A 25867-nucleotide genomic window follows, 5' to 3' on the forward strand; every position below is an offset into this window, starting at 1 on the left:
CAAATATCAATATTACATTAACAATGATATACTATCAACAAATTCTTACACTGCCGACCTCGATCAGCATATTGTTGACAATTGAGATAGCTGTTAATTATTCTTTATTTGTACGCTCATAGGATATCCAAGCAAATAATATGATTCTCAATAAATAGTAAACGGATACACAAGCCTATAGGACACAACAACACTAGCTATAACCTAAGAATTCAATACACTAGGTACCTGTAAACAAAATGATTTCTTTGTCACTCTTAATTGCATGGTCTTGCTATAATTAAAGGCAAGACCACACAAGGTTACACTAAACACACTAAGCTCAGCTCTGTTATTGTTTAGTCTCTTGTTAATTTCAAAATAAGCTCACGTGGTGCCTTTGGATAACGAGCGAGCAACTGATCTCTGTCATCAAGAATAAAATCTGGAACTTCAAAACCAGGACTCACACTGCACCCAACCAGACTCCATCCACATGGATAACCTTCATTCAAATACCCTCCAAACCAAATGTTTCTCTTCACAACATGAGTAACGCTTTGACCAGCAAGAAGATCATTTCCTAGAACAATTTCAGTGACTGATCCGGGCGCATTCTCATCTAACTCTACCATAGTGACCGGATCTCCCATATAGAAGTGCCATACTTCATCAGACAGCAAGAGATGAAAGAGCTCATCTGGAGAATCTTTGTGCAGTAGGAAGTAGATATGAGTGGCTGCTTCACGGTTGCCTTTTTCTGTTGTGACAATTTCAGTGCTACGGTAGCTTTCAACAAGGTAACCTCCCTGATCATCAGGTCTGCTAGACATATTTAAGTAATCTCGTACTTGCTCGACAGTGTATCCTAACAATCATTAGTACAAATACATTATCTTAACAAATATTCATAATTATTAATTGGATATGTTAATTAAATTATGAATTGTAGAGATCGAGTAGAGTTGACATACCTGCAGGACAGGTACTGCTACATTGACTTTTCCTGTAACAACGACATGTTAGTATAATATTTCTAAAAATCATTTTGTCACTAAATTAACGCATACGCTTTGGAAGATAGAAACAAAATGTGAACTCTACAATAACTTTACGCCTGTAAATTACATATACATTATTTTACAACATCTAATATTTTAGTCTATGTACTAATTTATTAACCTCACATTTTACTTGATGTGTTAATTAAGTTAAACGGAAGAATCAGTTTTGTCTAAGTCTAACAATCAGCGACTAATTCCAGCTGTCTAACAAGGGGCTTGAGGTCCAGTCCCAAACCTGCGCCAAAGTCAGTACCCTTGTATCCAGAGCCATATTTGTGTTGTATACATACGGTTCTGCTTGTGCCTCTGGCCTTGGAGAGCTAGGATACTTCGAGTAGCACCGAATCTCCTTTCTAATACTAGGCAAAGAGAGCTACCTTTGGATACGAAACACATGAAGGGCTTAGATTACCCATTTGTCCATTTTACTGGTGTGTGTGTGTGTGTGTGTGTGTGTGTGTGTGTGTGTGTGTGTGTGTGTGTGTGTGCATGCGTGCGTGCGTGCGTGCGTGCGTGCGTGCGTGTGTGTGTGTGTGTGTGTGTGTGTGTGTGTGTGTGTGTGTGTGTGTGTGTGTGTGTACAACACACACATCCACGTATACAACACAAATTGATACTGACACAATTGTCTGTATTAACAAATTGTAATACCTGTTTGGCAATGTAAATCCACAAGTTGAAACGTCGACTGTTTTTCTAGAGCCTGCAGAAAGATAAAATAACATATTAAATTTGTATCGCAACAGAACTTGTATCTCTTCTCTCTATATATAAAAGTCTGATCTATCTGTCCGTCTGTCTGTCTGTAACATCAATCACGCCAAAACTGTTGAGCCAATTCCAACGAAACTATGGATGAACACTGCATTCTACACTACAATGGAGTCTACATAGTAGGAATACAGGTTTGTCACTATACATAGGTTTTTTAAATATTTGCGTTACAACCCTTTTAGGTTCTGTAACTATTTCTTTGTTGTATTATTAATGTGTGGTTGTTGTGTAAATTTACTCATGAGTAATAATGCCTTCAGAATTATCCTCTCTTCATAGGTATATTGCATGCTAGGCAACTCGTTCTTTGTTTGGGTAAATTAGATGTTTAATTAATAAATATCCTCAATTTAATTAAATCAATATACGAATGCAGCATACGTTTGTGTAAATACTGTCTGGTTCAAACTATTTAGATCTTGTTGTGATTTTGATCAAATGATGATATCTATTAATTAACAATCTGATTTACCCAAACGAAGAACAAGCTACTTAGAAGGTATGCAAATATACATATAAAATAATTAAAAATTACTCATTAATTGCACATTAATTAATAGTATGCATCAATTTATAGACAGAGTCACACAAACACACGCGCACGGACACACACACACACACACACACACACACACACACACATTCACACACACACACACACACACACACACACACACACACACACACACATTCACATATAAAACAACTTTCATAACTCAGACACGCACCAACACTGCACACATGTACACAGGTACTCCTATTAGAAACGACTACATATATACGTACTACACTAGAAACGAGTGACACAAAGGTATAGCTAGAGACAATAGCAACTCTACCAGATATCAACGCAGTTGCCTTTGAACATTGATCGCCTGCAATTAGCAGAAACACTACTTTCCAGATGAACATTGCAGCTAAAACGCGTACAGCAAAGCGTTTAGCGCGCAGGCATGCACTACAATACAAGTTCCGGTAAACGGAAATTACGGCAAGATAAGGTAAGACCCGCATTTCCGTTGACCACAGACACGTACTACAGGGATGCTTTCCTATGTAAATTACAGTAATGGTGCCAATCATGACACCAGTCTTCAAAATTGTGGCACCATGCAGGACTGGCGTGAGTCTAGCTTACACATTTGGCATTGAACAAAGACAGGATGTTATTTGCAAGAGGTCTTTTCCCTTGGTATACACATAAAAATAATAATGGGTGCTCATTGCATTCCCACCTGTGCGAGCGAGCACCTACTATACAACTGCAGAGTAAAATTTTAAAACAACGTCTAGAATACGTTGTTCAATACACTAGCGGTATGTAGTAGAAGATCAGGAAAAGAGATCTGCTGCTAGATACCGTAGTAACTTGCAGACGCATTGATTCGGGCAGCATTTGCATAGTCAAAGCGGCAAACTGGTAGATTAGCTACATAATGCACTCGATGGACAGCAAATCAGTTTTGTTCGAAATACAGCTTCGTACAATTAATAAACCCTTTACTGTCGTAAGTGACTTGTTTTCTTCAAATTTCTTTCAACTGTGTACTTTGCGCGCTTTCTTCAGTCAATAGTGTCTAGCGATGACGTCACATGAAGTGTCACAGTTAGTTACGTAAATCAATAGTCAAGCTAACGGAGAAGCGCCTAACCAGCGGTGTAGACGTGTAAACTACTGTTCCTTCAATTCGCTCGTGGAGTGGCTAGTTAGGAGTGGTGCGCAACGCACAGTAAAACGCGCATGCCTAGCAGTAAGTGACCAATGTTTCCATGGCGATGTTAACAGTTGTTAACTTTCATTACATCAGCTAATAATTATTAGCAGCCAAGAACAGCATTAACTAGCTGTCACAAAAACAGCTAGTACAAGACGCTATATAAGTTATAACGCTGCTTACGCCTAATTCAATCTTGCTGCCATCGCAATAATTACAGAGTGACGTCACATAACGTGAAGTTTCAATTTTTGGCACCCATCGAGGAAAACAAACAATTATACAAAATGATCGATTTGTAACAGCTGTCCCCTGTGTGTAGGGGTGGTGTAACGCAGTCACATAAGTGAGCATAGTTACCATAGAAACATCTCTAGTGATGACGTCACATGACGTAAACTATTGTATGTTTACTTTCTTCAAAACTAGCAAAGAACTATTCGAATTTATCAATTCCTAAACAATTCCCCCGGGGGTAGGAGTGGTGGCGCACGGACGGACGCGCGGACGGACGGACGCGCGGACGGACACTCAGAGTACCCCTTTGACGCATTAGAGAAAACTCGCTCGCTTGCAAATTATTCAGGTCTTTTCCCTTTTAGACACACAATTATTAATTTTAAGAAACAAAACTACAATTTTGTACAACACTGACAATTGTCAAATCGATCGTGTTGTTGGTTACATATCAACTTTAAATGGAGCAATCAACCAACTTTCCTTCTTTGATCATGATCTTATTGTAGGGATTACAAAATTGTGTATTCAGTGAGAAAGACAATCTGGAGTCACAACAGTTCAAAATTATTTAGCTGCCTCTGTGTACATATGTGTCCTGGTCACGAACTGATGCAGCTGCTGGAAAAGCAGTTGACTGTTTGAGGAAACCGTCGCGTTTTAGTATAAAATAGCTCTTAGAGAGCTAATTTTATTAGAGATCACAATATAGTTTTGAAGTGGAAGAGATTGTGATGACATAATTTTCTGTTTACAACAGATAATGAAGAAAACCAGAGAACACAACACCAGATTACGGCTTTGTGGTATTACATATAAGGTTTGCTGAGGCAATATCATAATACCACACTGCAATATTCTAGTAGAGTCCTTACAAATGTACCCGAGTTCTTTTGAAAGTATAGAACTCTTCAGATGCCAAACACAGTACAACAGCACAAGCTTTAGTATAGCAAAACGAGTGAAAAAGATTTTTTCCATAAAAGTTGATCATCAACTAACATTCGAAGGTATTCGGAACACCTTGATCGTTTACTCTAATTATATTGAAATCCAACATAAACGCAAAATTTGATTAATTAAATTACCAATGCTGACCATTGTATACAATAACATGCACGGAATGAAAAAGCAATAGGAGCTACAAAAAAAGCTAACCACCTAATAACCTCCTATTTGAGGCTGCTTTTCAGCAAGTCATTTCTTCTGGACCTTTAATTTCTTCTTACAAATTGCATTATCAACTGCTGTATCATATGTTAACTCAGCAACACTTTTAAATTAATATACAAACTGTCTGTCTTTATCATGACTTCTAGTAATGTGTTTAAAAATGCTTCGCGTAATTCAGAGTTGATCCATAGCATCTAACATACACGGTCAATACAATTATATCTTACAATAACATCGATTTCAAATAAAACAATATCGAGACATGGAAATAGTAAAGCTACATGGGCAAAAATGCATATGCAAGTCAATGAGTAATTAACCCATTGAATTAACTAAACAGGTAGGTGTACAGTGTATCTTCACTTATCTGACCCACTGTGGACAGCAGATATCGAAAAGAGGGTCAGATACATAAAAGAACAAACCAGTGATGCATCGTCCCAATTTCATATGTTTGTATAACAGCAGTATGAGACCATGCCTCAGCTATTGACGAATCACTAAATGCTAAGTTTTTAAATTTGCATTTCCTTCACAGCCAACATGCCACAAAGTCATTGCATATACTCTTGTTAGACAATATGACGTCATATCTAAGACAGCAATGTCTTCCAGCATATACTGGTATCTACCAGGTAATACTCTATTGAACAATGGGTTCTTGTATCAAGTTTTGTGTCAACTAAGAATCGAACTAGAATTTGGATCTGCTAGCCTAGCTTGCGCTATATATATAATGTCTAGTACAATACCGCAAACCACCGGCGTAGCGTCGGAGTGGGGGGGGGGACTGGGGAGGCTAACAACCAATACGTTTTGGGCGTCACTTCGCTTCAATCAGAACTATAATTTTAAGTTACTAAGCAGTGACAGTTCGCTTAATCACAGAGTAGCATGCTGATGATCGACGACGTTAGTCACATATCTTTGACAATATACACATATTCTCAGTATAATAAAACCAGTGCCTAGAAGTCTTGGACACGTAAAGTACACATGACCATCACTTATTTGAGACGTCAATAGCAGAGTCAAATAAGACTGCATCAAAAAGGCATGCAAAAGCCTATCCATCAATTATTATTTTTCAAGTAAGTCTAGTTAATTAAGGTCGACAACACAATTGGCCGAAGAATGAATCTCCTTCTCCGCTATTTAGTGATTTGCTTGCACTCCACTGTGCTTTCTCCATAGGTTATTCTAGCTAACTATCTAGACCTATATTGCTTGCTATATTACGAAATACTACAATTGGTCAACGCTGTTTGCACTGAATTGGTCTTCTAGATTCTATTGTCATCGATATGCTATTTCATTTGACGAGCCATGAAAACCTTTTTGACACGGACAGTAACGGTATTTCAACTCCTTTATACGCACACTGACGGCACTCAGTCCAGCAGCTTATTTGTAACCTGAAATTGATAATACGGTATTTAAACTTAAATGTCTACAAACTGCGAGCAAAAAGCAGAAAATAGGCGTGGCTTTGCGTGTGAGAAATGGGTGTTTGTGGTCTAATTTATTAGCCCCTCAAACTTGAGGACCACGTTACGCCGGTGCGCGAACCCTATCATTAATACTAAATCTAGTTACGATACCGCGAACCCTATCATTAATACTAAAAGTGTTTAAAACGTATTGACGTAGTCATAATTTTACATTAATGCTAACAGTCTGTAAATTGCTGTGCAAAGGTATGACGCAAACAGTGTATGGCGTCCCAAGATCTCTCAAAGTGCAGCTGGTGGACGGTGGCCAGTCAATATTACAAGGTTTCAAGCCCCTTAGGACCTTGTCAAGAATTGTCTGAAAGGTCACATCTACTACAATACTCTTATTGAGCAACTCTCCTGTTCTTCAGCACTAAATCAAAGGAGGCGGAACCGGTCAGGCTGGTCAAGGCATGGCCCGAACACTTTTTCAAAGTGTGCTTTCTCGCCAGTCGACTATTGGTGCATACTTCCTATTTAGAGGTATAAACGAATAAATAGGTAATAAATTAGATTTAGCAAAGATAAAGACATGACTGATTCCCTCAGTTTAGAACAATTAAATTGATAGTGACCATGTATAGCTATTAATGTAAGAGAGAAACGACTTAGGTTGTTTGGCAGATTGAAATACTTATTATTTTAGCGCTTTATTGTAGAGTAAATCACATGGACTATCGCATTTCTTAGGTAGTAAACCACGCCTTTTAGCGCGCGTTAGGCATGACAAATTCAATTTGCTTCTGTGGTGGTTGCAAATGCTGTCTGATATGCTGCACCGTCAATAAATACTGATATCAACTAACCCTATTTTAGCCTTAAATGATAACACGAATTCTTTTCAATATTTTTACTATTTCTTAAACTGTAATGACTACACTTAATGGAACTATTGGAAATTTGACCTGCACAAAACACCAGTACAGTGTCTATACTACATTCTAACTAAACAATCAAGTGTGCCACCAGACTACAAAGTGGCTATAGTTTCTAGCTTTCTAGTGAACACAAAGTTTCAGTTCTGATGAAGATCTATGCATCCTTCCACAAAACTGTGCTGTTGGATTATGTAATGAGAGAAGTCCAGAGAGATGTGAAGAAAAATTTGATATAGTAGCAAGTCTTTGTGGACAAAACTTTGTTATAGAGGCATACACAAGCGACACAAATACAGCAGGGTATGAGCAGCACCGGAAGAAATACTATGATCAAAATTAAAGGAGTGACGATAATCGTTATTAATCCAAGGATCAGATTTACGTAATATGAAAACAGTGCTGTCTGAATATTGGCCAAAATCAATGTCACCCATACAACAACTCGCACCACATTGTTGACAAATATGGCTACGTCCAAGTCCTTAGTAGTCTCCGTGTTTGTTGAATTCGGGCTATTTAAAACATCATTTATAGGATTAATCTGGGTGGCAATTGCAGCATAAGCAATCAACAAAACCCAAACTGATCCAAAAAATACAGCCTTGACGTCTGCAAGTGGAGCCAGTGTCCTCTTGTAACGACCACTTTTGGCTATAACTTCTAGTCGTTTGTTCTGATAATTGGGGTCACTGTCTCGCTTAATATTGAGAAACATTTCAACAACCCAGACTTTATTCATGAGAAAATACATAATGATGCTGACCATTGGAAGACAGACGGCTGCTGCAATAAGAAATTGATTTTGTACTGTTGCCGTGTAATCGTGTTTGTCCATGTTGTCATAAAAGCAACGAATTCCAACGAGGGCTATCATGAAGAAATGCACAACGGATAAGATAGCAAAATGAACAATAAACCAAGGAAGTAAGCCGTTTCCACAGCAAAGAACGCATTTGCTGCGTACTCGGGCAGAAGGATATGCATTACAGAGTGCTTTCCACGTTCTATAAAGAAGAATGACACGGCGGATTTGCTTGTCAATGAGGTTTAATGCGATACCGTAAACGAGAAGTACGGTGTCTACATAATCGGTTCCTTTCTCATACTTGTACACCTCATTATTGACAAAGCCAAACACGTCGCAAATAATAGCTGGATAGATGAGTATTTCCTCCATAATATCCAAGCCGACGTCCTTCACGCGTTTACGAAACTTTTTGGCTGCGCGCCCGCTGTCACTCTCCTCCTCCGGCGTCTGAGAATTAGTTTCTGCGCTTTGTTGTTCGCTAGTCGACTCTCGTCGTTTTTTGAGCAGCTTGCGGATTCCTAATACCGTTTCGTATCCATCTTTGACCATCCCGATAAAGCCGACGACAAGACATGTGATGTTGTAGCTCAAGTCTTCGATGTCGAGCAGAAAGAGAACGAGGGGGTAGACAAATTGGAATGTGAAGAAGAGCAGTTTTATAATCTTCATTGTTAGTTCGTATGCGGTAGAGAGTCTTGTCTTGAGTTCTTTGGAGGCCGCTTTCAATCCTGACCACCATTGCTTCCAGTCGTCTACTGTCAGTACAAGCCATCTCGTCCAAAAACAGAAAAGACGGATATAGTAGTAGAGCAAGACCAAAAGCACGAATTTTCGTTCCTCTTCCGTCAGTTCCTCCAACTCTGTTACTACTACCACCTGCGCGTCTTCCTCTTGAGCTCGTGCAGATGTTTCCGGGTTTCCCTGCCGTCTTCCTTGATCAGCCATTTACGTTTCTTGATGTCATCCGGGGCAATTAGTTTCAGTGTTTAGTTTGACAAATATCCCGGTTATTCGCAAAACTTACTATAACTGTCTTAGTAAATTATTCTAGTTAATTGCAAACTTCAAAAGTACTGGCAGAGATTACTCAACGCGGTGCTGGTGCTCAAACAAGAAAATATAATGACGGACCATACGAGATGTGTAACAGTAATGACTCTGACTTGTAATAATGAAATGTACAAACTGACATAATATCAGCATACGTACGGCAAAATTTTTTGTAGCTTATGATATATTTTTTACCACAAAAACTAAAACTTGAAACAAAAAAACCCAGCAAAAAACAACAACAACAACAACAACAACAACGACGACGACGACTTTATCATGATTTCGACAGCAATAAATAAGGGATACTTGCAAGGCCCAAAATGTTAAAAGTATTTGGTATCAGAAAAAGTTTAGAGATCCAGCTATCAGTCACATAGAGAATAATTCTAGACCATATGTTCTAGTCTGACGATGTCTGCTTATTAATTAATATTTGATTTAGGATGGGCATGTACTGTACCACTGCGGATACGGGGCTTGCACTCAGCTGGTCCGGACCAAACGCACGAAAAAGGTGTGACCGGTCCGTCACCCTTCCGGCCATTTCAATTTCTAATTTTCAAAATTTTAATTAATTTTACACTTTTCATTTTACAATTTTTTGTCAAAGGTTTTCAATTATTTTGCTGAAAAAATTAATTCGGCAAGCAAATTTATTTTTATTATTTTTTTTCATATTTTAATTTTTTGTTTTTGATTTTCATTCTTTATTTTTTATTTTTCTATTTTCACGTTACTATTTTTGACTGTATTTGGTCGAGTTGAATGTCAAAAGAATTGAACACGGAAATAACAAAAAATGAACGCAGCAGGAATGAAACATGAACGCAGCAAGAACGAAAAATGAAATAGCCTTATGCGAAGTACGCAGCAGGGAGTTTGTTGGAACGCTTGCCCTAGTCATAGCTCAACGCAGTAGGAAGTCGTTTTTCCTTCCAACGCTTGCTGCTGATTGGAAGGGGCGGAGTGGTTCTTCGACGACTTCCGCCCTAGGTCGATCTCTTGCAATTTCCGCTTTAGCGAGAAGGAAATCTGGCTGTCCCCAAAAAATAATCAATCTCAGGTGCGAGCAGCCATTGCTGATGAGCACAGTACATATGCATGGTATATGAATTTATCTATTTCCACATATAATTCTAACAATTGCAACAGTCTAACTAGATCTAAACTCAACAAATTTAGTAACTATACTGAAACTCGTTCAAACTCTTTTAGGCTAGTCTACCATCTATACTCACAGTACACAGCAACTAAAAGCAAATATGCATGGTTTGCTGTTCTACACGCGCGCGCGTACGTGCCTCCATCGCCTCTGGACTTGAATCTTGAGCTTCTGTCCAGGCGGATGGCTCTCTTTTCACTGCAGACCTGTGTAAGCCGGACGACGTCGTATGCATGCTGGCCAAGTACCTCGGGCATGCAATACATGACTTACTTGCTTTGTCAATTCGTCCAAGCTACGTATACGGAGAGTCACGCAGAGTGGACCGTCATTTCATGTTGTATTGCAGAGACAGAGGGCAACGTCGGCCACTTGTAACTTGCCGCCGCTCTACGCACTGCATGCTGACACCCAAGCCACTGCCGACAGCAGGTTGTGATGTGTTGCCGGAGGTCTTGTAAAGCGGTGGCATATTTGGCACTGGGAGAAGCTTCGCTGTCGTTTCTGCCAGCCTTCCAGGGCCGGCGGAGCAGGGTGGGCCAGGTGTATATGAGCCAGTGCTCATAAACAAAGCATACTCTCTAGAAATTGAGATAAGCACTTGGGTAGTGTAGTACACCGACCTAAGAGAATCCTAGTAGAGAGTGAAATTGAAACTAAAAGTGGAAGATTTCCTGATTATATAATAGACGATATTCGGGGGGCGGAGCTTCTAGAGCATGCGCAACCTCGAGGGTAACACGCACCTTTCGCCGATCTTGCTGTACTCAAAGTCCACGTTTCCGGGTCTGCTTCTCGACCGTGGATCATCTTGCCGTTGACTAGGCTTTGTACGTAAGTTCACTACTTACCATTTCGTGCATCTTGTGAGAGACTTTACCTGCGTAGAGACGCGTACGAAGCCAATTCTTGAGTAAGGCTTCTCGAGGGTAAGAGACTGTTGTTCAAGCTGAAGTCGCCTGATTCACTCTCTGAACAGATATACGTGGAGTGGAAAGACAGACTACTCATTGCCTAGTGATGGATTAGTTTTAGCGAGTGAAATCATGCCACCTGGGAACCCATTTGGGGTATCCAGACATGTAGGACGTTCCGCGTTGTTTCTAGGCAGTCTAGCTTGCTTCTGTATATATGTGATTGGCCAAGTCGAAGATGTTACTATGATAACTTGCACTCGATAGGTACTGACGCAGATCACAGTACAGTATACGTACACTACAGTCTGTTTATTAGCACTAGCTGCCAGTCCCAGCAACAGTTATGTCTACACAACACACAGGCACAGCTATTTCATAGCTGTAATGTCTAAATCAGAAAGCAGATGCTGTTCTACCTCATTTGCAGGTGCAGTTGATCAAGACGTGTATCTACAGTCTAGCTAGTAATCCTAGAGAAGTGAAGATGTTGATCGTCGAAAATGTCACTGAGGCTGAAGCTGACGGTTTACTTCAGATAATTGAACAGCAAGCAAATGAAAGTGGAACTTGAAAACAACATTAGAGTTCTCGAGTAAGACCTTGCATCGGCAAAGTCTGAGTTGCAAGGAATCGCTCAACTCAACACATGCACTGCCAAATGCTAGAATCAAGTTTTACATGTTTTGTGTTGAGAAATGTGCTTGATACAGTGTGGAGTTGAATTGAACCAGCAGCCAAGACTATTACTCTGTATAGAAAACCAAAAATCAGGCCAAGGTACATCAAGTGATGTAAGCTCATGAGCTCACCGCCTTCCATGAAGGTTGAATAGGCTAGACGAATTTTTGCTGACTCTAGTTTGACAAGATACACAGTTTCACAGTTCAGGAACGCTAGATGGGGGAAACAAGTAGCGCTATCGATATAATTCAGCCACACAGTGCGTCACGTTCGGTTACCTCGAATGGGTTCCCCTACCGCAAAATCTTCACCTGATAAAACTTCCATCGCTAGTGAATGAGTAGTCTATCTTTCCACTCCACGTGTATCTGTTCAGAACGTGAATCAGGCGACTTCAGCTTGAACAGCAGTCTCTTACCCTCGAGAAGTCGTACTCAAGAAATGACTTCCTACGCGTCTCTACGCAGGCAAAGTCTCTCACAAGATTCACGAAATGGTAAGTAGTGACCTTACTTACAAAGCCTAGTCAACGGCAAGATGATCTACGGTTCAGAAGCAGACCCGGAAACGTGGACTTTGTGTACAGCGAGATCGGGGAAAGGTGCGTGTTACCCTCGAGGTTGCGCATGCTCTAGAAGCTCCGCCCCCCCGAATATCGTCTATTTGTTACGTGGTCTATTTTTAGACTATAGCTGCGACTACTGAATATTTGACAATTTATGATGTCCGCTAGAGAAAACGTGATACAGTAGATTTAAATATCGACAAAGAAAAATTATCTAGCGCTTATTCAATTATCAAAAGCGCGTTACTGTAAAGCTGACGGTTTGAACCAAAATATTAGGTCACTCAATCTTCAATGTCCCGTCAGTTTGACTCTCAGTCTGTTACAATTTTTGCGACATTAGATAGTTTCTGCAATTGTTTACGTATACTTTACAACATTATTTTGGGTAATCGCGAAAATCCATTTCAGTATGTTTCGGTTTTATATGAATTGGCTGTATCGAGGATTCTTGTTTCCGATTGGATACATGTTTGAGATAACATCAGAAAATACGGAGGTGACCGAAGCAAATAGTTTTAGTAGAGATGATAGTATCGAAAACGCCGCCACAATCCTCAAGGGCCTGACTATCAACGACACGAAGACCCTGAAGCATGTTCGTCGGTGTACTAGCAGTTACAGAAAACATTAGTGACAGTGTTTTTGCTTTGTGCTTGCTAATATTTGTGGCTAGCAACTGTGTAATTGCCTGCACGCAGTTGATGTCGAAATTTATTATCTACTGCTAGACACACACACACACACACACACACACACACACACACACACACACACACACACACACACACACACACACACACACACACACACACACACACACACACACACACACACACACACACACACACACACACACACACACACACACAGCTCTACTTCATATAGCTTGTTGAAAAGCAGAACAGTAACGGTTCATCATAAAGATGGAAGTGTGGAAGCAACAAATTGGGAAAGGTGGGTGTAACATGGCTGGTACATGCATGCATATGTATGCCCTGTGTCTAGCTGTGCCTTCTTGGTAGATAATGCGACTGTGGTAAGAAGATAGCCAGATGGTTTTGATTGCCACTGTAATAACAGCAGATGTCCCATTCATGACTTCATCGCGATATTTGACTTGGGGCGACTCCTCGGAAGGGGCCCGTCCAATTACCAAAGCTTGCGTATGCATTGTGGTGTGGACCGCAGTCTTCATGAAAGGTTTCGTGGCGACTGGCCTGGCAGTTTTGGCATGCTTGATGTTACAGACAGACAGACAGATCGATGAAGACTTATAGTAGCTATAGAAATATGGTTTAGGTTTACAGATAGCATACCGGGTGTCTAAATTGTATCGTACTAAATGGTTGATTGAGTTGCACACAACGTGTTGCTCTTCTAGTAATTGAAGTGCAATTGCGTACATTACATATTTTGTTAACAATTCTGCTATTGCAATGCGAGATAGTGGCATCGTCCCTAGACTCACCTGAGCTTGGCAGTGTCCGGTTTCGGGAGGTTGAAAGTTTAATACGGGAACCGGACACTGCCAAGCTCACGTGAGTCTGGGGACGCGCTACTAAAAAAGTAGGCTACAATACGTGTACAACACCGAGCAAAACGCTGTAACTCAAAATTTCATATTCGATTACTCAAAATAAAATAACTACTTGACCATTACACTAAATGCAGTTGAGTAATTTGGTTTCAATTATTTCGATAAAAAAATAAAATGAGAGACTATATATAGAAGCCTAGAAGTCAAAAATTTCTGGTCTACAAAAATCTGTACCTACTTACAAAATCCTCACTTATATATACTTTGAAACCGTTCACTAACATCAGTATTTGCCTATTTTATCTCCGATACATTAGGCTGCCAGAATGTAGTCTGTTTGAAGTAAATTGAAGTTTTTCTAATAAACAGTTAATACTTTCAAAACTGAGCACTCGGAAGTTGATCAGTCACACATCAGAAGTATACTAGAATTACTAATCGATACTGTTGCTAAACATCGCCATCTCAATCAAGCTGCCGCTTCTATACAAACGAACGTCGCAGCTAATGTTCGATGCAGCGTCAGAGTAAGAGGGACGGATACCCTAACTCTAATTCTAACCTTACGCTTGCTCAATAAGGTGACTATATAGTTGCTGATTTTAAGTCTTTCAGTACTGGCAGACAATCTCACAACGTAAATTTTAAAGATGCCCATATTTGTACTTGCAACAACTAGAATTATCTAATGCACCTTTCGCTCTGACGACAAGGCCGGCATATCTTTAAATATTCACAGTTTACTTTTAAGTTTAAGTTTGCACTGCATTAACTAGCTCTACTTCGAATTATTGTCCAAACTGCTCTATGCGCCGTTTTGTGCGTCAACTAAGTAATCTGACTTACCAAGTGTGTATTTGCCAAACATTTACAAATGTATTTATTTGTAAATACAATATAATTATATTAAGAGTTGAGCTCACCAAAATTAATTAAATAGATTATGCAAACTGAAAATATTATACTAAAACCAGCTTAAATTTGCTACTGATTGCACAGGTCAAAGTTTTAAGCAAGAACTGTTCATAAAAATGAGTATTATAACTTAACTGATTATAAAAACCTTTCAAGATTAGTCAAAGACGTTGCCAAGATTATTCATGTCGTTTCCAAGTTCTTTGCAGATTGCTAATGTTTTATCATGATATAGTCAAAGTCTTTCATTAATGGCCTTGCCAAATCTAGCATTACAATATACATAAGTATAATAATTGATGTTACTATACAAGTGCACAAAAGTATCTAGAATGTAAGCTTACAATCTATATTTCAATTTTTAATATATAATCATACATATATTGGCTCTAAGCCTATCCATAACATATCTAATTAGATACATACATACATATATATATATATACGTGTATACATATATATATATATATCTATCTATCTATATATATATATATATATATATATATATATATATATATATATGACTATAGATACAAAGTAATGATATGAAAGATTCTCATTTTTACGTATACTACTCGACTGTAAATTTCTATCCGTGTTCAATACCATATTCATAGTAACGCATACCCAACATCTGCAAGGCACTACAGTATCTTTGTTCATGCGCAGTGGGGCATTAGCATAATCATCAGACAATGACTGCAATACGATTTCTTCTGTTTCTGTTACTTGCCAGTAGTTTGTTCCTAGAAGAGACTCTTTCTAGACCAGGTGAGTTAGTCACATATGTTACAACTGCATGGCTGTATCTCCTAGCGCACAGCACCGTCGACCATTTCATTCGTTTTGCCATCACGTCTCAGTAATAATTGTGTACGTCGTTTACCTTAGCTGCATAGCATAGAACAACATTTCAAACAGCTATGTACGTTTGAACGAAGCATTGCGTCTGCCAATCCCTACGTGGACGCTTGTATACGCCTACGCATTTGTCACATACACTCACGCGAACCTCATGTGTTTGCTCTACGTGACGTCATTATTTCGTATCCAGGGAGAAAGAAAGGCAAACCATCCAAGAACAAGTAAGTTGATTAGATATGGAGAAATCAGTAGTACAAATTACGAATGAATAAAATTACAATCTTATTCTCGGATTTTAATTAACTAATGTGAGTGCAAATACACACTAAGTCGTTTCATATTAATATAAAAGTGGCAGCCACGTTTACGAAGCAGCAACGTTTACATAAACTTAACAACTACAAAATACATTAATTATAAAATTAACTTAATTAATTACCAAAATTAAATAATAATTAAATTTTTGTTATATATACCATCGAGGTAATGGCATGCTTGAACGTAGAGCATAACAAAAATCAATACAAGAGAAGCTAAGCTTTGTTAATCACACACGAAATTTTAGCACTGCATGCGCGTATCTATTTGTCTAGTTAGATCTCTATTCAAATTGAGCTGATAATGTAGTAAATATTTAAACTATCAAAATTGCAAAACGTTTCTTGGTTTTTCAAAGTAGAAGGTCAACCGCTATAAGATAGTCTAGAAAGCCACATCTAGACTTGGGAAACATGATTTACTGACGGATGCATGTATTGTACCGTACTAAATTCTGTCTTGTTCACAAATCTTAGTTCTAGACAAGAGTAGAGCTGTCTCTATTTACGGCTCTGGAGTACAGTGTAGCTTCGGTACACCCATGCTTTAGGCATGTGATCAGTGGAGAGTAATAGAAGGAAAGGCAGTTGCACCACTTTTACACTACAGCTTAACTGTGCCAGGTATAATAAAAAGTGATCTAGATGTCATCACAATAAGGCCTTTCTTTAGCAAGCATTTTTAGTAAAGTAAAGTAATGGTAACGTTAAAATAAACTTACGTGATTCAGATCGGTTCAGGAAGTTGCTAAAGATTTTAGTGTGGATGTGGTATTAGTCTCTAAACATGGTCAGGTCGGATATAATATTGCATGAAATTAAGCGGTAATAAACTACATTTTAAATGCATTTGCAAATCGAAATTTAGGATATAGATACATATAGAGCGCTTTCTTCTAGTCAATAAATCGATCAATAAATTAGTCAAATTATTGAAACTTAAACTGTACAATAATTCTATTAATTATGTTGTTTTTGTTTATGGAAGAGATAAGTGCAAGGGAAAGATATGCCCCAAATCAAAGAAATGCTCTGTTGGTTAGTGGTAGAATCCGGTTTGCAATATCTCCACTCTCTTTTCACACAATGTATACGATTTATAGAATACACCTCCGAACAGATACAAAACCAGTTGGCTTTGTCTCCGCAAGCTGGAAACCAGGGAGGCTATCTTGTTCAGACCTATCGCAGCACAGAAGAGGTAATTACAGAAATAGGCAACAGGACTGCCGGAACACACATCTACTATCTGATCGACGAGAGTTCTCCATCCGATCTGTACCACCTCTTGTTGTCCGACGAAGTGTGGCACTTCTACATGGGAGATCCCGTCAAAATTCTCGAATTGAACAACAACGTGTCTGGTCATATTGTTGAGACCGTATTGGGAGACGATATCATTGCTGGTCAGAATATTACTCACGTAGTGGAGAGGAACACATGGTTTGCAGCGAGTCGTGTCGACGGTGGCCCGTGTGGATGGAGTCTGGTTGGAACGACCGTCAGCCCTGGCTTCGAGTTTGAAGACTTCCAAGCGGGTAATAGAACGGAGTTGCTGTCGCTGTTTCCTGAGGCAGAACTGAGTATCATTAGCCTGACCCTGAACGATGAATAAATTCGGTTGCACTTTAGGTGGCACGCATGACTTGGTCTAGACGATTTGCTTTTGCTTGAATGTTTTGCACCTTCCAGAAGAGCATGCACTGATGAAGGACATCGTCAAGTTTTGAGTAGTTGCATAAATGATTCTGCTGTGCAACTTATAGAAAGTCATAAAACATTGTTGTAACACTTCTAGCAAATATTGCATTTGGGTTGTTAAATTGATCAGCACAATAACCACATGATCTCATACCGAATGGCGGTGGTGGTAGAGACTAAAGCATGCAGGTTGGCTGAAAAGATACTTAAATTTTATATAATCAATTAACTAATTAATTATTAATAATTAAGACCTACTGGCACTGTGTTAAGTTATAATTAGAAGTCTATCTATGTTGTAAATCGAGAGCAGCCACGTGAGTAAAACAGCAGGATGACGTACACGCACTGCACATGCACACGTGCAGACCCACACATACACACACACAGACACACACACACACACACACACACACACACACACACACACACACACACACACACACACACACACACACACACACACACACACACACACACACACACACACACACACACACACACACACGCACGCACACGCACACGCACAAGCTCGTGCACGCGTAGGCTAGATGCATGTATGTTATGCAATATGCAGTTTGAGGCATATATATATATATATATATATATATATATATATATATATATATATACATGTATGTATGTATGTATATGTATACGTATATATGTTTCGCGCGTGGAGCTGCATGGAGTGGGTTTTTTGCGTAAAGATGGAATCCGCCTCGCATGTGGAAAGGCTAGAACCTCTGATTCGGGAGATGTCATACGTACAGCTTTGTCTACATCACTGCATGATTGAGTAAAGCTGTTTGCTCCAGAATATAATTCAAAGCTTTCGTCACTTCATTCATTACAACATAAAATTTTGTGAGTTTAGAATGTAGGTCGTGTTTCTCTACTACGATTCAATTTTCCCGAACGTCTTGGGCGACAGTGGAAAGACTCTGCATGCGCGCCCTCGACGAGAAAAATAATGTGGGCTACGAGGCAAAATGCATGCAGGGGTGGTCTATGTGGTATCTTAAGGAGGTAGTCGAAAGTAAGCCAAAAGTCGGAAGTATAGAAATACAGAAAATTTGCTTTGTAGTTAATCTGCTTCACCGACGGTTGTGACAATCCGGGAATGAAAAAGGTGGGGCGAAACTGCAGAATCCCCATCTGCATGGTATGTGATATGGTAAGAATTACACTCTTTATACTATATGAGTGCAGGTGTCTATATCACATTATTAATAATATTTACGTACAATAATTGCAAGGCATTTCACACTATGTCTTACCTCTGTACATGCGCAATAGTGCTTCATTAGCATAGTCTAACAATGGCCGCAAAACGATTTGTACTGTTTCTATTACTTGCGAGCAGTTTGTTCCTAGAAGACACTCTTTCTAAACCAGGTCAGTTTATCAGGCATGCTAGAAGCGGTTGTAACTTCTACTGCATGCCCATGCTGCACAGTCGACAATTTTCATTCCCCACCCAAGTCTGCATGATTTATAATCATCTAAGTCGTTTACTTTATCTGCATGGAACATTTCAACTGAAACAAAGCCTTTGCACAACGCAGAATGTCTGCCTACCCACTTGACACTTACACACTCACGCGACCCTTGCGTGTTCTCTCTAAGATTTCTTTTGTTCGTATCCAGGGAGGAAGAAAGGCAAACCATCCAAGGACAAACAAAACAAGTAAGTTGATCTGATCTAAAGAAAATAAAATTACAAACTACGATAAATGAATTGCAAACTAAGTCGGATTTTGTGCCTATTACACACACGCAAGCACGCACGCACGCATGCACGCATACACACACACACACACACACACACACACACACACACACACACACACACACACACACACACGCACGCACACACACACACACACACACACACACACACACACACACACACACACACACACAACTACACGTACATACGCTTGTAGCTCTGAGCCAGTAGAACACAGCTTACTCTAACAATATTGCAGGAGAATAGGCAATAGTCTCTCCATACATAAAAGTCTGATCTGTCTGTCTGTCTGTAACATCAAACTGTCGGGCCAATCGCCACAAAAGTAACTGAATTGTAGAATAGGAATTTGTGTTAATTACCTATTCCGGGCAAAGAACGGGATAATGAACTAGTATGATGTATTTATACAAACATTTGCAAAGATACACTCAAAAATATAAAACAGAAGTAAAACGTTTAGTTCTAATCAACAAATCAAACAATCAATGTTGAATTGTAAGACTATCTTTATGTCTTTTTTATGTTTGTAAAAGTGATGACTGCAAAGGCAAGAAATGCTCCTAACCAAAGAAATGCTCTGTTGGTTAGTGGTAGCATCCGGTTTGTGTATATAGTATCTCTACCAACTGTGTATGTCTTAAACACATGTGTTACATAATCTATAGAATACACCTCCGAACAGATACAAAACCAATTGGCTCTGACTCCTCGGTTTACAAACATACGTCGCTATTCTTTTGAGAACTATCGCAGCACAGAAGAGGTAATTATAGAAAAGGGCAACAGGACTGCCGGATCACACATCTACTACCTAATCCACGCGAGCTCTCCACTTGATCTGTACCACCAGCTGTTGTCCGACCAAGTACGGTACTTCTACATGGGAGATCCCGTCAAGATTCTCGAATTGAACAACAACGTATCCTGTCATATTGTTGAGACCGTATTGGAAGACGATATCTTGGCTGGTCAAAACGTCATGCATGTACTGGAGAGGAATACTTGGATGACAGCGCTGAGAATCGAAGGTGGCCCGTGTGGATGGAGTCTGATTGGAATGAATGTGAGCCCTGGCTTCGAGTTCGAAGATTTGCAAATGGTTAATAGAACGGAGTTGATTTCGTTGTTTCCTGAGGCAGAGCAAAGTATCATTCGTCTGACAGAAAACAATGGATAAATTCGATTGACTGAAGAGCATGTATATGGCCACGTATATATATAGACGAGTTTGCTTTTGCTTTTAAATCTTTTGTGATTTCCAGACGAGTTGTATAACTGCTTCTGCTATGCAAATTGCAAAACGTTGTTGTAACACATTTAGCAATTCTCTGATTTGGTGGTTTCATCGTAATAAATAATCATGTGATGTCAAAACTTATTATTAAACTGTAGCATGCAGTTTGACTGAGGAGATCAACTAGAATACATTACTTGAATTTTGACGCTAAACGTTCGCAATCTACGGGTGGTATAGAAGTTGATTTATAATAATTACAAATATAATTTTAATTGAGTGTTTTGAAGCAAATTAAATCAGCTGACTTTATTCATTTAGAGTAATAAAATCATTTACGACTAAACACAATTTATCAAAACAAAACGAAGTAGAAACTGAATAAAGCTATATATATATATATATGCAGCCATTTAGTTGCTAAGTATGTTTAATCAACTTAATTAAAAGTTACAAAGCAGGCAACTACTAGATCCTCCGAGTCTCGATGGTTGTTTCCACGGAAACGCTAATATCTTCTCTCTGTGGAATGTCGACACCCTCTAGGCTAACACAGAATTCGACACGAAAAGTGAAGATAACTGGATATGCACGCATAATGGCATCGTCTCAGTTGTGTAACACGACAAAGCCCAAAGAGAGACGGAAGTTGTGTGGTCATTCTGGAAATAAAGTTAGCTATACCAAAGTCACGGATAATATATAAGACAATACTCCCACTTCATACGCTACATGAGTGTACGTGTCCTTGTTCAATAACATACTAATTATCTTTATAGATAAAGGCGAGTCGAGTCGTGATATTTTGCGCATCGATAGGCTCCTTGGTCGCTACACCGATCTCTCTAGCTGCCAACGGTGTTTCGTTATATGATATTTGCATATGTGATACATTTTTGCTTGCTGATCGACTGCTCCCTCGCTCCCGCACGAATTTATTTTTTTGTCTTTAGCTAGTTAGCTAAGACGGCGCATCGGATGCCCACCAAATTTAAATCAATGACCCGTTTGTGACTTCAAGTGACGACGTCCAAGTTCGAAATAGCTGCAAGTCTAGACGAATCATGCATGTAGAAGACGACCAAATTATCCGGGATTTTGTGTTGGCTCCGTCCAACAGCCATTAACTGTATTCACATCCGGAAACCCTATCACGTGGCGTTGTTAAAAGCAGTCAGTAGAAAAGCTACGGTTTTAATTGCTGCTGAAGAATGGGTTGCAAGTAGTCCGTTGTAAGTGTTACTAACTGTTTATTAGACTATACTTCTGTTAATTAGTTAATTAGAGTTTCTGTTAATTAGACTACACCTCTGGTTTCTCTCTCACACTTTCGATCAATTCTTTGCGAAGAACGGCCCCTCGGCAAGTATGTTTTTAGTAACTGCAAGACATTTCATAGCTTACCTCTCTGCATGCGCACTGGAACACAAGGGCCTCATTATCATAATCATGTAACAATGTTTGCAAAACAACTTCTACTGTTTCTATTACTAGTGAGCAGTCTATTCCTAGAAGAGACTCTTTCTAAATCAGGTCAGTTTTTCAGGCATGTTACAAACGGCTGTCTTGATTTTCGACCACACAGCGCCGTCAACTATTTTCATTCCCTAACCACGTCTGATTTAGAATAATCTACGTCATTTGCTGTACCTGCATGCGAAATTTCAACCAACTACGTATGAATACTTTGCACAAACCAGTTGCATGGCGAACGCTATTATACGCACTTGTCACCTATGCTCAAGCGAGCCTCACGTGTTCTCTTTACGATTCTATTGTTCGTATCAAGGGAGAAAGAAAGAAAAACCATACGAGAATAAGTAAGGTGATCGCATATAGAGAAAACAAAAATACAGTGTACGAATTAATGAATTGCCAACTCATACTTGGGTTTTGTTACTATTGCAGCTGTCTAGGTATAATAGCAGCGTAATGGGTGATGGAAAGCTGTATGACTAACTAAGGTATGTGAGTGAAAATGCGCACTAAGTCATTTCATAATTGTAGCCACGTTTCTATATAGACCAGTAATGCTAAATAATTTTATATAAACTTAATTAAATTAACAATATCACATTTTAAATTTTAGAACAGTATCTTTATATTTTGTTTTCTGTTATGGTGACTGCAAGGGCAAGAAATGCTCCAAAGCAAAGAAATGCTCTGCCTGTTAGTAGTATACATACATATATATATATATATATATATATATATATATATATATATATATATATATACATATACATATATATGTATGCATGTATGTATGTATATAGGTTTTGCGCGTGGAGCTGCATGGAGTGGTTTTTTAATAAGTAAAGGTGGAATCCGGCTTGCATGTGGAAAGGTTAAAACCTCTGATTCGAAAGATTTCATATGTATATCTAGAGCCGGAGTGGGCTTTGCTTTGTTTAAATCACTGCATGGTTGAGTTAAAGCTATTTGATCAAGAATATAATTCAACGCTTTCGTCACTTCATCCATTACAAAACAAACTTTTGTGAGTATATAATGTAGGTCGTGTTTCTCTACTACGATGCAATTTTTCCGAACGTCTCGGGCGCCAGTGGAAAGACCCCGCGCATGCGCGCCCTCGACGTGAAAAATAATGTGGACTACAAGGCAAAATGCATGCTGGAGTGGTCTATGTGGTATCATAAGGAGGTAGTCGAAAGTAGGCAGAAATTCGGAAGTATAGAATTATAGATATTCTGCTTACTAGTTAATTTGCTTCACCGACGGTTGTGAAAATCCGAGGATGAAGAAGGTGGGGTGAACTGCAGAATTCCCATCTGCACGGTATGTGATATGGTAAGAATCACACTCTTTATACTATATGAATGCAGGGGTCTATATCACATCAATAATCTTTACGGACAATATCTGCAAGACATTTCACAATATGTCTTACCTCTGTACATGCGCAATGGTAGTTAATTAGCATATTCTAACAATGGTCGCAAAACGATTTGTACTGTTTCTCTTACTTGCGAGCAGTCTGTTCCTAGAAGACACTCTTTCTAAACCAGGTCAGTTTATCATGCATGCTAGAAGCCGCTGTAACTTCTACTGCCCATGCTGCACCGTCGACAATTTTCATTCTCTACCCAAGTCTGATCTAGAATCATCTACGTCGTTTACTTTATCTGTATGATACATTTCAACTGAATCGAAGCCTTTGCACGAAGCAGAATGTCTGCCTACGTACTTGACACTTACACACTCACGCGACCCTTGCGTGTTCTCTTTGTGATTTCATTTGTTCGTATCCAGGGAAGAAGAAAGGCAAACCATCCAAGGACAAACAAAACAAGTAAGTTGATCTGATCTAAAGAAAATAAAATTGCAACTACGATAAGTGAATTGCAAACTAAGTCGGATTTTGTGTCTAGTACATACAAGCAAGCATGAACGTACGCACACATGCACACGTACGCGCGCGCGCGCGCACACACACACACACACACACACACACACACACACACACACACACACACACACACACACACACACACACACACACACACACACACACACACACACACACACACACACACACACACACACACACACACACACACACACACAACTACACGTACATACGCGTGTAGCTCTGAAGTCAGTAGAACACAGCTTACTCTAACAGTCATGCGGAGAATAGACAAAAATCTCTCTATACATAAAAGTCTGATCTGTCTGTCTGGCTGTAACATCAAACTGTCGGGCCAATTGCCACAATAGTAACTGAATTGTAGACTAGGAATTTGTATTAATTACCTATTGCAGACGAAGAATGGGATAATGATCGAGTATGATGTATCTAAACTAACATTTGCAATGATAAAGTCAAAAATATAAAACAGAAGTAAAACGTTTTGTTCTAACCAACAAATCAAACAATCAAATGTTGAATTGTAAAACTATCTTTATATCTTGTTTATGTTTGTAAAAGTGATGACTGCAAAGGCAAGAAATGTTCCAAACCAAAGAAATGCTCTGTTGGTTAGTGGTAGCATCCGATTTGTGTATATAGTATCTCTACCAACTGTGTATGCTTACACACATGTGTTACATGATCTATAGAATACACCTCCGAACAGATACAAAACCAATTGGGTCTGATTCCTCAGTTTACAAACATACGTGGCTATTCTTTTGAGAACTATCGCAGCACAGAAGAGGTAATTACAGATAAGAGCAACAGGACTGCCGGATCACACATCTACTACCTAATCGACGCGAGCTCTCCACTTGATGTTTACCACCAGCTGTTGTCCGACGAAGTACGGTACTTCTACATGGGAGATCCCGTCAAAATTCTCGAATTGAACAACAACGTATCCGGTCATATTGTTGAGACCGTTTTGGGAGACGATATCTTGGCTGGTCAAAACGTCATGCATGTACTGGAGAGGAATACTTGGTTTACAGCTCTGAGAATCGAAGGTGGCCCTTGTGGATGGAGTCTGATTGGAATGAATGAGAGCCCTGGCTTCGAGTTCGAAGACTTGCAAGTGGGTAATAGAACGGAGTTGATTTCGTTGTTTCCTGAGGCAGAGCAAAGTATCATTCGTCTGACAGAAAACAATGAATAAATTCGATTGACTAAAGAGCATGTATATGGCCACGTATACATAACGACGAGTTAGCTTTTGCTCAAATGTTTTGTAATTTCCAGACGAGTTGTATAACAGTTCGGTGCAAATTACAAAAACATAGCAATGCTCTGATGTGGTGGTTTCATCGTAATAAATAATCATGTGATGTCATAACTTATTATAAAACTGTAGCATGCAGTTTGACTGAGGAGATCAACTAGAATACCTTAATTGAATTTTGGCGTTAGCTAAATGTTTGCAATCTACGGGTAGTATAGAAGTTGATTTTGTGATAATTACAGATTTAATTTTACTTGAGTGTTTTGAAGTAAATTACATCAGTTGACTCCATACATAAATCATTTACGACTAAACACAATTTATCAAACAAAACGGAGTAGAAACTGATAAGAGCTATATTTATATATGCTAAGTAGGTGTAA

The 25867-nt window shown here is 39.1% G+C and overlaps 2 protein-coding genes and 2 long non-coding RNA genes across 4 annotated transcripts; 3 read left to right on the top strand and 1 right to left on the bottom strand.

The window, feature by feature from the left end:
* Positions 1–11288: 11288 nt before the first annotated feature.
* LOC134184952 (uncharacterized) lies at positions 11289–12487 on the bottom strand. Its single transcript, XR_009970712.1, has 3 exons — positions 12213–12487; positions 12063–12146; positions 11289–12001 (listed from the first exon to the last, which is right to left on the bottom strand). It is a non-coding gene; the product is annotated as an uncharacterized LOC134184952 (long non-coding RNA).
* Positions 12488–15612: 3125 nt separating this feature from the next.
* Positions 15613–17987, top strand: LOC134184832 (uncharacterized). The gene is made up of 4 exons (XM_062652591.1): positions 15613–15725; positions 16009–16039; positions 17124–17173; positions 17239–17987. Exons 1-4 carry the CDS (start codon positions 15650–15652, stop codon positions 17748–17750), a joined length of 669 nt encoding a protein of 222 aa, XP_062508575.1. The 5' UTR covers positions 15613–15649; the 3' UTR covers positions 17751–17987.
* A 1071-nt stretch (positions 17988–19058) lies between these two features.
* LOC134184616 (uncharacterized) lies at positions 19059–20953 on the top strand. Its single transcript, XR_009970684.1, has 3 exons — positions 19059–19234; positions 19487–19526; positions 20126–20953. It is a non-coding gene; the product is annotated as an uncharacterized LOC134184616 (long non-coding RNA).
* Positions 20954–23745: 2792 nt separating this feature from the next.
* On the top strand, positions 23746–25556 carry LOC134184564 (uncharacterized). Its single transcript, XM_062652295.1, has 4 exons — positions 23746–23855; positions 24100–24139; positions 24779–24828; positions 24910–25556. The coding sequence occupies exons 1-4, from the start codon at positions 23780–23782 to the stop codon at positions 25419–25421; spliced, it is 678 nt and encodes a 225-aa protein (XP_062508279.1). The 5' UTR covers positions 23746–23779; the 3' UTR covers positions 25422–25556.
* Positions 25557–25867: the final 311 nt, after the last annotated feature.

This window comes from Corticium candelabrum, chromosome 9 (assembly GCF_963422355.1).
Source record: "Corticium candelabrum chromosome 9, ooCorCand1.1, whole genome shotgun sequence".
NCBI lineage: Eukaryota > Metazoa > Porifera > Homoscleromorpha > Homosclerophorida > Plakinidae > Corticium > Corticium candelabrum.